Below are 13746 nucleotides of genomic sequence, written 5' to 3'. Positions count from 1 at the left end.
GTTATATTTCCGAATCTGGGAGAACACCCGGTTACGTTTGTGGTCATCCCCCATACCCATAACATTCCATGATAGAACTGTTAAAGACATCTCACACTGTCAAACAGAGTTTAGAATGTAAAAGTAACACTATAAATAAATAAAACAAGAATAACAACCAAGAAGTTGCTCCAAACCAATATATGATATTGATCTGAAGCTAAATAGTGGCTAATGGTAAACACGGGGGTAGTCTGTGGTTAACTTTAAGAAATGTCCACAGACTATTGCTCCTGTATAACCGCTATCCAGCTTCCTATAACCTGTTGCACCGCAGGTATACAGGACAAATATGATAGTACATAACCTCTGGTATGATAAAATGTGTTGAAACGGGTCTTATAGCTTGATCTATAGGAAGCCGTGTCTAATTGGGATATAGTGGTGAGCGACATGTTGTCCCAGGCCGGCAACTACATCTCCAAAGCGGCCCACGACAACACATGGCCCCCACAACAGAGACAGAAGACAAAAATCCACAACACAACCCCTCACTTATGCATATTCAGTATGGAATATAATATGCACTCACGTCAAAGGTACAGGCTAACTCCCGAATAAGGAGCCATGACATGTAAATCAAAGAGTCATTACGTTTGAGGAGACCAAACCTGCTGCAATATAACCTTACAGGAGAGTCCTACTCTGTGGCCTCTCCCTGTTCAGGTGGGGAAGCGCAATGTTGGGCCGCAGGCCTTGCAAACTCTTTGAGACGATCTACCGCCGCCGACTGGCGTGTCTTGCTCATTTTATGGCCACCGCGGGTCCTTTTGCAATTTACCCCGTTCCAGGGAATGTTTGAGGTAAGGATTCGGCAGGATTATGAGTAGAAACGCTGAATCTTAGACGGAGGTCTTGCAATGTGTGTCCGCTCATGGCAGAATTTAGCCATGCCCCCAGTCAAGTAAAATCTTGATGCTTCAGCATACCAAGACATTTTGGACAATCGTATGCTTCCAACGTGGGAACAGTTTGGGGTTTGGTCATTGTCTGTTCAAGAATGACTGTGCCCCAGTGTACAAAGCAAGGTCCATAAAGACATGGTTGGGTGAGTTTGATGTGGAAGAACTTGACTAGCCTTCACAGAGTCCTGACCTCAACGCCATCGAACAACTTTGGAATGAACTAGAATGGAGATTGCGAGACAGGTTCTCTCGTCCAAGATCATTGTCTGGCCTCTTCTGGATGAATGGGCAAAAATTCCCACTGACACACTCCAAAATCTTGTGGACAGTCTTCCTAGAAAAGTGGAAGCTGTTTTAGCTGCAAAGGGGGAACAAACTCCATATTAATGCTTATGAATTTAGAAAGTGATGTCATAAAAGCTCCTGTAGTTGTAATGTGTAGCTGTCCCAATACTTTTGACTGTTTATTGTATCTTTGAAGGGGATTCTCAATATTTAAAGTGATTGCAGGACATGTCACTCTTCCCGATTTGATGGGGATCCGACTGCCAGGACCCCACCAACCCTCAGAATGCTGCAGCATTTAACTAGCATTTTCCGTTTTCCCTGCAGAGTGGTAGTCCCATCCACCCACTGTGCAGGTAACTGCAACAATGTCCTATTCACTGAAGGGACCCCAATTCTCAGGGTTGGTGGAGGTCTCAGAGGTCGCACCATAAACAATCATAACTTTATGGCATATTTTAGTATATGCCATAACATAATAAGATGTGAATACCCCTTTGGGAACTACTGCACCTATTTTAAACACACCAAGTCCATATCATTTTGTTTTCACAGAGGCATATTTAAAAAGAGACCGACATCCCAGGACAGGCCCAGCTCTTGTTTATCCTAGTTCTGTTCATCTCTTATCAATGAAAACATTACACTGGTGCAGCACAGATTGTGTATGGGGGTGAAATCCCTGTTCAGGTTCTCCATAACGCCTACTTATCCTATTCTCTATGGGCCGTTAAGCAGAAGTTACACAGACAGCCTCTATCGAACGCAACCGTTGTGTTTCAATATAAACATCTGGTCATATTTTAATACGTTTTGAGAAAAATTTATTTGCATTCTAAAATAATAAGTTATTTTTTTCATATGTATTTAAACTTAGTTTAATAAAAGTAATAGGAGATACAAGAACTGCACAATTCCTGATATACGTTGACATTATTTTAATAATAAATGATGTAGAGTAACTTGTATTTTGTATTGATGTTGTATGATGACCCCAAAAAATTGATATCAAGATTCTTTTGTTTGTGTCTCTCATCAGGTCTCGGACTGCTCGTCTACTACCAGAGCGTTTCAGTGCAATTTCAGCACCAAGGACAGGTCTCCCTGCTGTCTTCTTATGGGCCAAGATGAAAGACGTTGATGTCTCAAACCCTACAATGAGAAAAGCCTCAAACATGGATAACGTGGCACAGTTCTAAACAGGCTAAAGAGAAGCAATCTGGATGAATCAATGAAAATCTCAGCACAGACTATCACAGGCAAAGCTTGACAAGTCATAATGCTGTTCAATGTACCAAGAATTCATCAAGTGACCTGGAGAGCCTTGAAACTCTGTTTGTCCCACTTTTTCTAAACTGAGCCAATATTGCTTGATATTCTAATCATTCAATTCTTTTCTTAAGATTTTTTTGCTCATCCTCTTCAAAGCCTAAGATCCCTGGTACCATATCATTCACTTCAATGCCCAACGTAGTTTTGTCTTCAGTAAATGATATAGCAGAATCTAACTATTAACTTACAATGTTAACTACCAACTACTGTAGGTAATAGGGATTATATTCCCTAATATAATCCTACATAGATTGCTGTATTAATTATATTAAGACAGTATATATCATGCTATATTCTAATAGAATCCAGTATGGGGTTTTTTTTGTTTTTTTTTGCAACACAATATATTCTGCAACAGCTGTGCCTATTATATTAATGCAATCTGGATTTCCTGAGATATCTTAATTACTTCAAAGTATTGTACAGACCAGATGAGTGTCTTTTAATACTGCACAGCATATTCCAGTATTGTATTGTGTAGAGAAAAATTAGATTAAAGGACAGCTGGGTTTAGCTGTTGAAAAGAGGAACTCAAGTCCATTACACTACAGCAGGAGTGCAAGTTCATTACAGTACCTGCATAAGTTCATTATTACTGGTGTATTGTAGTAGAGATCATATATGCCAACTGTGTGGGAATGCCTCTGCTGTGCCGCACAAAATCAAAGTATAAACTAAAATGTATCCTTAAACAGCATGGTATTTTCTGTTGAAAATAGTGCGTTTGTACTTTTATATGAATCTTATACATTCCATGTAGAACCCTAATACATCTGCTGTAGCATAAATGACTTTATACTATTAGAAGGCTACACTGACCAGCTCGGTCGCACAAAGTCTATTCCATTGCATGTAGGTGCACCCTAATCCAACCTTGGATATTGGTAACTTATTGCCATTGGCTTCATGTACTTGGATAATGTCTTAAAATAATATCTACAAACTAGAAAAGAAGAATGATGTTCTCCTGTGCCACTATGACACCTGGCGTACCTATCCCCCCTGCGTGATGTGAGGCCACGAGGATCCGGAGGACTTGGGATGGCTGCACAAGGCTTTGCCTGGACTGTGGTGCTGATTTTCTGCAGCCTGAAGCTCTTGGGAATGGTTTCCATGGAGACAGGATTGTCATTAGAGGTGTCTGGACGGGTGAAGCGCGGCTGGGTGTGGAATCAGTTCTTCGTGGTGGAGGAATATACGGGGACAGAACCACTTTATGTGGGGAAGGTAAGGAGACATGCAACAAAGACAGCTCTTATGATGTAAGATAGCACCTGGGGTGGGGGCTGCTTGTAAAGGGTAAACTCACAGAATGGTGCCTGAAGGGGGGAGCGTGCGGAGGACACAGTGTCTGAGAGTCCTCACAAGGGAGACGTCGACGCCTGGGGAGAGCAAATGGTGACAAAAGCCTAAGGGGAACACGTGGGCGAATCAAAGACTGAGAGTTCATACTCACGAGATGAGGTTTGAGAGAAACCAGAGACATGTTATACCTCAGGGTAATCACGCTGGTAGGAGTAATAGAGGTCTAGTCATGAAAGCACCAGAGAACATTCACATCATATATTCCATTTCAATTTCATGGATTTTTGTTGCCGTCTCTCTTCTTCATCAAAGTCTGGATGCTTAGTGAATTTGCATTGCAATCAAGTGCACCTTTAAATCTTTTCTCCATTGAAGATTTTCATATACAAATCCAATTTAAACTTGTTTGCCTGCCAACCGGTTAGATTAGAGGTATTGTCTGATATTTGGGATGCCAGGGCCAGGGCCTTTGCTTGCAATCTATTTTCTATGGGCCCCTAATATATTTTTTCATGCGCTTGAGTATCTTTGTACATCAGTAGCCGCCATGCAGAGTAATATATGTTATGAATTTTTGCAATATTATATTGTAATAAAAATTTACTTGAGCATTCTTTGTAAGTCCAGCCATGGTCCCAGTGCTAAAATTCCTACTTTATGTATAGGTATATTGTTCAGAAGACAATATAGATCGACAGATAACAAAATTGTGAATGCTAAAATGACACAATTTCTAATTCCGAATTAACCCCTTAAGGACGCAGCCTAGTTTGGGCCTTAAGGCTCAGAGCCCATTTTTCAAATCTGACATATTTCACTTTATGTGGTAATAACGTCGGAATGCTTAAACCTATCCAAGCGATTCTGAGATTGTTTTCTCGTGACACTTTGGGCTTCATGTTCGTGGTAAAATTTGGTCGATATATTCAGTGTTTATTGGTGAAAAATTGCAAAATTTAGAGAAAATTTTGAAAAAATTGCATTTTTCAGAATTTAAATGCATCTGCTTGTAAAACAGACGGTTATACCACCCAAAATAGTTACTAGTTCACATTTCCCATATGTCTACTTTAGATTGGCATCGTTTTTTTAACATTCTTTTATTTTTCTTGGACGTTACAAGGCTTAGAACATAAACAGCAATTTCTCATATTTTTAAGAAAATTTCAAAAGCCTTTTTTTTAAGGTACCTCTTGAGTTCTGAAGTGGCTTTGAGGGGCCTATGTATTAGAAACCCCCATAAAACACCCCATTTTAAAAACTAGACCCCTCAAAGTATTCAAAACAGCATTTAGAAAGTTTTTTAACCCTTCAGGCATTTCACAGGAATTAAAGCAATGTGGAGGTGAAATTTGCAAATTTCATTTTTCTTGCTGAATTTCAATATTATTCCATTTTTTTCTGTAACACAGAAGATTTTACCAGAGAAATACTACTAAATATGTATTGTCCAGATTCTGCAGTTTTTAGAAATGTCCCACATGTGGCTCTAGTGCGCTCGTGGAATAAAACACAAGCCTCAGAAACAAAGGAGCACCTAGTGCATTTTGAGGCCTCTTTTTTATTAGAATATATTTTAGGCAGCATGCCAGGTTTGAAGAGGTGTTGAGGTATGAAAGCAATGGAAACCCACCAGAAGTGACCCCATTTTGGAAACTAGACCCCTCAAGGAATTCATTTATGGTTGTTGTTATCATTTTGACCACACCGTTTTTTCACAGCACCTATTTGAATTGGGCTGTGAAATTAAAAAAATGATATTTTTTCCATTAAGATGTAATTTTTGTTCAAAATTTCTTATTTTCACAAGGAATAAAACACCCCATTTTGTTGCCCAATTTGTCCTTAGTGCGGCAATACCCCATTTGTGGTGATAAACTGCCGTTTGGGCCCATGGGAGGACTCAGAAGGAAAGGAGCGCTATGTGTTTGTTGGAGTCCAGATTTTGCTGGATTGGTTTTCGGGTTCCATGTCGCATTTGCAGAGCCCCAGAGGTATGAAAGCAATGGAAACCCACCAGAAGTGACCCCATTTTGGAAACTAGACCCCTCAAGGAATTCATTTATGGTTGTTGTTATCATTTTGACCACACCGTTTTTTCACAGCACCTATTTGAATTGGGCTGTGAATTAAAAAAATGATATTTTTTTCCATTAAGATGTAATTTTTGTTCAAAATTTCTTATTTTCACAAGGAATAAAACACCCCATTTTGTTGCCCAATTTGTCCTGAGTGCGGCAATACCCCATTTGTGGTGATAAACTGATGTTTGGGCCCATGGCAGGACTCAGAAGGAAAGGACCACCATTTGGCCTACTGGAGCTTTTCTTGTGCTAAGTCATGTATGCAGAAGCCCCTGAGGTACCAGTACAGTTAAAACCCCCGAGAAGTGACCCCATTTTAAAAACTACACCCCTTAAGACATTCATCTAGTGGTGTAGTGAGCATTTTGACCCCACAGTTATTGTGTAAAAGGTAATGCGCAGCAGATGGTGCAAAGTGAGATTTGCAATTTCCTATGCATATATGCCATTTCAGTGTCTGATATATTGTGCCCAGCATGTGCCACTGGAGACATACACCCCATAAATTGTAAAGTGGGTTCTCCCGGGTACGGCAATACCCTACATGTGGCTGTTATTAGCTGCCTGGGCACACGACAGGGCTCAGAAGGGAAGGACCACCATTTAGCCTACTGGAGCTTTTCTGGTGCTAAGTCATGTAGGCAGAACCCCTGAGGTACCAGTACAGTTGAAACCCCCGAGAAGTGACCCCATTTTAAAAACTACACCCCTTAAGACATTCATCTAGTGGTGTAGTGAGCATTTTGACCCCACAGTTATTGTGTAAAAGGTAATGCGCAGCAGATGGTGCAAAGTGAGATTTGCAATTTCCTATGCATATATGCCATTTCAGTGTCTGATATATTGTGCCCAGCATGTGCCACTGGAGACATACACCCCATAAATTGTAAAGTGGGTTCTCCCGGGTACGGCAATACCCTACATGTGGCTGTTATTAGCTGCCTGGGCACACGACAGGGCTCAGAAGGGAAGGACCACCATTTAGCCTACTGGAGCTTTTCTGGTGCTAAGTCATGTAGGCAGAACCCCTGAGGTACCAGTACAGTTGAAACCCCCGAGAAGTGACCCCATTTTAAAAACTACACCCCTTAAGACATTCATCTAGTGGTGTAGTGAGCATTTTGACCCCACAGTTATTGTGTAAAAGGTAATGCGCAGCAGATGGTGCAAAGTGAGATTTGCAATTTCCTATGCATATATGCCATTTCAGTGTCTGATATATTGTGCCCAGCATGTGCCACTGGAGACATACACCCCATAAATTGTAAAGTGGGTTCTCCCGGGTACGGCAATACCCTACATGTGGCTGTTATTAGCTGCCTGGGCACACGACAGGGCTCAGAAGGGAAGGACCACCATTTAGCCTACTGGAGCTTTTCTGGTGCTAAGTCATGTAGGCAGAACCCCTGAGGTACCAGTACAGTTGAAACCCCCGAGAAGTGACCCCATTTTAAAAACTACACCCCTTAAGACATTCATCTAGTGGTGTAGTGAGCATTTTGACCCCACAGTTATTGTGTAAAAGGTAATGCGCAGCAGATGGTGCAAAGTGAGATTTGCAATTTCCTATGCATATATGCCATTTCAGTGTCTGATATATTGTGCCCAGCATGTGCCACTGGAGACATACACCCCATAAATTGTAAAGTGGGTTCTCCCGGGTACGGCAATACCCTACATGTGGCTGTTATTAGCTGCCTGGGCACACGACAGGGCTCAGAAGGGAAGGACCACCATTTAGCCTACTGGAGCTTTTCTGGTGCTAAGTCATGTAGGCAGAACCCCTGAGGTACCAGTACAGTTGAAACCCCCGAGAAGTGACCCCATTTTAAAAACTACACCCCTTAAGACATTCATCTAGTGGTGTAGTGAGCATTTTGACCCCACAGTTATTGTGTAAAAGGTAATGCGCAGCAGATGGTGCAAAGTGAGATTTGCAATTTCCTATGCATATATGCCATTTCAGTGTCTGATATATTGTGCCCAGCATGTGCCACTGGAGACATACACCCCATAAATTGTAAAGTGGGTTCTCCCGGGTACGGCAATACCCTACATGTGGCTGTTATTAGCTGCCTGGGCACACGACAGGGCTCAGAAGGGAAGGACCACCATTTAGCCTACTGGAGCTTTTCTGGTGCTAAGTCATGTAGGCAGAACCCCTGAGGTACCAGTACAGTTGAAACCCCCGAGAAGTGACCCCATTTTAAAAACTACACCCCTTAAGACATTCATCTAGTGGTGTAGTGAGCATTTTGACCCCACAGTTATTGTGTAAAAGGTAATGCGCAGCAGATGGTGCAAAGTGAGATTTGCAATTTCCTATGCATATATGCCATTTCAGTGTCTGATATATTGTGCCCAGCATGTGCCACTGGAGACATACACCCCATAAATTGTAAAGTGGGTTCTCCCGGGTACGGCAATACCCTACATGTGGCTGTTATTAGCTGCCTGGGCACACGACAGGGCTCAGAAGGGAAGGACCACCATTTAGCCTACTGGAGCTTTTCTGGTGCTAAGTCATGTAGGCAGAACCCCTGAGGTACCAGTACAGTTGAAACCCCCGAGAAGTGACCCCATTTTAAAAACTACACCCCTTAAGACATTCATCTAGTGGTGTAGTGAGCATTTTGACCCCACAGTTATTGTGTAAAAGGTAATGCGCAGCAGATGGTGCAAAGTGAGATTTGCAATTTCCTATGCATATATGCCATTTCAGTGTCTGATATATTGTGCCCAGCATGTGCCACTGGAGACATACACCCCATAAATTGTAAAGTGGGTTCTCCCGGGTACGGCAATACCCTACATGTGGCTGTTATTAGCTGCCTGGGCACACGACAGGGCTCAGAAGGGAAGGACCACCATTTAGCCTACTGGAGCTTTTCTGGTGCTAAGTCATGTAGGCAGAACCCCTGAGGTACCAGTACAGTTGAAACCCCCGAGAAGTGACCCCATTTTAAAAACTACACCCCTTAAGACATTCATCTAGTGGTGTAGTGAGCATTTTGACCCCACAGTTATTGTGTAAAAGGTAATGCGCAGCAGATGGTGCAAAGTGAGATTTGCAATTTCCTATGCATATATGCCATTTCAGTGTCTGATATATTGTGCCCAGCATGTGCCACTGGAGACATACACCCCATAAATTGTAATGTGGGTTCTCCCGGGTACGGCAATACCCTACATGTGGCTGTTATTAGCTGCCTGGGCACACGACAGGGCTCAGAAGGGAAGGACCACCATTTAGCCTACTGGAGCTTTTCTGGTGCTAAGTCATGTAGGCAGAACCCCTGAGGTACCAGTACAGTTGAAACCCCCGAGAAGTGAACCCATTTTAAAAACTACACCCCTTAAGACATTCATCTAGAGTGTAGTGAGCATTTTGACCCAACAGTTATTGTGTAAAAGGTAATGCGCAGTAGATGGTGCAAAGTGAGATTTGCAATTTCCTATACATATGTCATTTCAGTGTCCGATATATTGTGCCCAGCATGTGCCACCGGAGACATACACCCCATAAATTGTAATGTGGGTTCTCCCGGGTACGGCAATACCCTACATGTGGCTGTTATTTGCTGCTTGGGCACATGGCAGGGCTCAAAAGGGAAAGATGAGGGGGATAAGCTGTGCGGAGTGCATCAGGGTAAATTAAAAATCAAGGGATGTATGGTAAATTTTAAAACAATCTTTCATACAGAGCCCTGGTTTTTCGGGACACGTGTCGCATTGGTATGTTGTGTCCTTCCTTATCCCCCTCTTATAGCACACTTTGCACCTCTTTTGACTTTTTCCCTTCTTGCCAGTTTGGGGAACTTCTCCTGGAAAGTGTTGCCCTGGTACGATGCGTGTGGCCTCGCTTCCAGAAGTACTGGGTGCCCCTCCTTCCTGGTCGCCAAAAATTAGGTTCTTTATAACCACCTCTTGAAATTCCAGGAAAGTTCCCCTCTGGCCTGCACATCGACGTAGCACGTACGCATTGTACAATGCCATCTGTATGATGTGCACGGCCAGCTTCTTATACCACACCCTCGATTTCCGCGTAGCGCTGTAGGGCTTCAGGACTTGATCTGACAAGTCCACCCCTCCCATGTACCTATTGTAGTCCAGGATGCAATCTGGTTTGGGGGTCTCTGTACTGGTACCTCGTACAGGTACATGGGTACTGGTGTGGCCATGTATTGTTGTCAATACAAGGACATCTCTCTTGTCCTTGTACTTGACACACAATATGTTGCTACTAGAATGTGCCCTGCTCTCACCCCTTCTGAGTGTTTGCCCAAGCAGTGTTTTAGGGAGGCCTCTAAGATTTTTTCTAGCAGTGCCGCATGCCGCAGTCCTTCTGGAAGCGAGGCACTTGAAGAGCGGGACGCTGGTATAAAAATTATCCAGGTAGAGGTGGTAACCCTGGTCCAGCAGTGGGTGCACCAAATCCCACACAATTTTTGCGTTAATTCCCAGTAAGGGGGGGCATTCTGGGGGCTGAATACTGCTGTCCTTCCCTTCATATATCCTGAATTTATATGTATACCCTGATGCACTCTCGCACAGCTTATACAACTTCACGCCATACCTTGCCCTCTTACTTGGCAGGTATTGGCGGAATTGAATCCTCCCTTTAAAATGTACCAGGGACTCATCAATGGAAATACACTTCTCGGGGGTGTATGCTTGGGCAAACCGGGCACTGAAATGGTCTAATAGGGGTCTCAGTTTATATAAACGGTCAAAACTGGGGTCATCTCGGGGTGGGCACTGCTCATTATCGGCATAATGTAGGAAGCGAAGTATTGCCTCATAACGCATCCTGGACATGGCCATACGGTACATCGGGGTGTGGTATAGGATGTCCGTGCTCCAGTAGGTCCTAATGGATGGCTTTTTTAGAAGCCCCATGTTCAAGAGCAGTCCCCAGAACTTGCCCAACTCTGCTGCGTTTACAGGAGTCCACCTCTGGGATTGGGCATAAAATGAGTTGGGGTTCTTGGTGATATACTGTTGGGCATATAAATTAGTCTGGGTGACCATTAGCTCTATAAAGTTATCAGTGAAGAAGAACTTGAAAAAGTCCATCTCACTGAACCCTGCCGTGTTAAATTTGATGCCTGGGCTGCCCGTGTACTCAGGGATTTGGGGTTCATAATGGTCTGGTGTGGGCGTCCAAATGGGGTCACTTCGCTCAGGGGTATCACTTGTTGTGGGGTCACTTCTCTCAGGGATTTCTACTATGGTGGTGGTCCTGGGGCGTCTCCTAGGGGGTCCCTCCTCTTCATCGCTGGATGAGGAGGTAGACAAATAAAATAGTGTATCGCCATCCGACGAGTCTGTGTCGGAGGCCAGAAATGCATACGCCTCTTCAGCAGTAAATGTCCGTTGGGACATGCTTGTTGTGCGAAGACAAAATTTATATACTGCAAAAAAATAAATCCCTAACTGGGAGCAATAGGATAGCACAACTAGCACAAATGTGTGTTTTGTTTTTAGAGAGCAAGTGGACTTCCCTGACACTAAAGCTAACTAGGGCGAGGGTTCCTAACACTAAACCTAACTAAATTTTATGTGGACTTCCCTAACGCTAAACCTAACTACGGCGACGATTCCCTGACACTAAACCTATCTAGATTATTTCAAGCTTCCCTGACACTAAACCTAACTACGGTGACGGGTGCCTGACACTAAACCTATCTAATTATTCCGAGCTTCCCTGACGCTAAACCTAACTACGGTGATGGATCCCTAACGCTAAGCCTATCTACGGTGACCGATTCCTGACGCTAAATTCCCTGACACTATACCTAACTACGCTTTTTGACGGTTCCCTGACACTAACTAACCCTAATACTAAACTAACCAGTTAAATTTTCAAAATTGGCTAAACTAACTATTTTTTTTTGTTCCTTTTTTTTCTTTTTATATTTTTTTTTTTGTTTTATGTTTTATATAGAAAAAAATGAAAAAAAAATCCCCAGGGACCAAGAAATGTGGTCCTGAAGACTGAAAAGTGGTCAGTGATAGGAGATCACTGACCAAAAAACGTGGGTAGAACTCAAAGAGGAAGGGAACAGGAGTGGGTAGTGGATGGGGTGGTGGGAAGCAAAAAAAACGTTGTTTTAGAAACTTTTTTTCACTTTTTTTCACTTCTTTTCTCTCTGACTCTCTGCTCACAACCGATCTCAACGCCTCGCTAACTCCAACAGGGCGTTCAGGGCGGTTGCAGCAGGATGTGAGGTCAGAGAGAGGAAGTGACGAGAATGATCGCTGCTATTGGCTAGTTACTCACTGACTAGCCAATAGCGGCGATCGGCGAGGCGGGACCATAGTAAATGGTCCCGGCCCATTATGCTGTGATAGCATGCTGTCAGAAACAGCAGCTATCACAGCTCAGGAACGCCGGGCTCGAGCACTGCTGTGCTGAATGAGACCGATCGCTGATATTGGCTAGTTACTCACTGACTAGCCAATAGCGGCGATCGGCGAGGCGGGACCATAGTAAATGGTCCCGTCCCATTATGCCGTGATAGCCTGCTGTCAGAAACAGCAGCTATCACAGCGCATGAACGCGCCGGGCGCGCGCACCGCTGTTCTAACTGCAAGACGTACTATTACGGCATGGAGCGCGAACGATAGAGCTGCCATGACGTAATAGTACGTCAAGGAGCGGGAAGGGGTTAAAAGAGTCCTAAGAGAAATTAGTGTTCTGTGGTGTCTGATCTCAGGCACTACAGCTGCAAGAGGGAAGGGATGCTTTAACACTGTTGTGTGTCTGCATCTTGTCTATATGGACATTCAGATTCCACATCTACAGAAGAGATGTATGTAATGAACAGTGTCGCCCCCCCCCCCTAAAACTCCAGTCTCTTAGATATGCTATATATATCAGAATATCTGAAAATATAGAAGCTGTTACAAATCAGAACATATTCGAAAAAAATGGATGACTTCCAGTGCCCTACAATTTGCACAATATTTTTATATTAATGAAGAACCCATTAAATATTGCTATAACAAGTACATGCTTTCAGTTTACAAAACACATGTGACATTACAGGGGTTATCCAGGATTATAAAAACATGTTTGCTTTATTCCAAAAACAGCACCACACCTTTCCACATGTTATGTGTAGTATTGCAGCTTAGCGCCATATACTTTAAATGGGCTAAGTTGCAATACCAGACACAACACAAGTGTGTTGTTGTTGTCTCTGGAAGGAAGCAGCCATGGCCATGGTTTTCTAATCTCGGACAACCCCTTTAAGACTCTGCTCACACAGCTGTCATGGCTTCTATTTTTACAGGACCCATAATGGTTATGAAGGTTCTGCTATGACCCATTAGTACCCATTATGATTCATTTGATAAATCTAGTATTACCCCTCCAGCATTTCTATTTAATGGGTCTTTTATGGAATCCGTTTATAGTAACACAGCTTGTAAGGCTGAAAAAAGACACTAGTCCATCCAGGTCAGCCTATTATTCTACAATATTGAGTTGATCCAGAGGATGGTGAAACCCCCGCCCCCGACCCCCCCCCCCCCCCCAGGCAAAAGGCAATTTTCCTAAGGCAAATTTTTTTTGCAAAGGAAAGGATATCGCAGCATACGTACTACTATTCTGACCATCAAAACGCAATGGAAACTTTCTGTAGAAGAACTAATGCAAGTGTGTACAGAGCATCAAAGCTTGCTCAAGCAATAAACATACACCTTACGCTTCGTTCACATCTGCGTCAGGGCTCCGTTCTGACATTCCGTCAGAGCTTTCCATAAGAACGGAGCCCTGACTGAAACAAACG

At 43.2% G+C, this 13746-nt stretch overlaps 1 protein-coding gene across 3 annotated transcripts in view; it reads left to right on the top strand.

The window, feature by feature from the left end:
* Positions 1-13746, top strand: part of CDH22 (cadherin 22) — a 349787-nt gene that overhangs the window by 249489 nt on the left and 86552 nt on the right. For all 3 annotated transcript variants that reach the window (XM_075846720.1, XM_075846719.1, XM_075846721.1), the window contains exon 2: positions 2269-3788. In XM_075846720.1, the coding sequence (XP_075702835.1) occupies positions 3603-3788 (186 nt within the window). In that variant the 5' untranslated portion in view covers positions 2269-3602. The remainder of the gene's footprint in view (positions 1-2268; positions 3789-13746) is intronic.

This window comes from Rhinoderma darwinii, chromosome 13 (genome assembly GCF_050947455.1).
Source record: "Rhinoderma darwinii isolate aRhiDar2 chromosome 13, aRhiDar2.hap1, whole genome shotgun sequence".
Lineage (NCBI taxonomy): Eukaryota > Metazoa > Chordata > Amphibia > Anura > Rhinodermatidae > Rhinoderma > Rhinoderma darwinii.
Note: the sequence above shows the minus strand (reverse complement) of the source record. Positions and strands in the feature narration are given on the sequence as shown.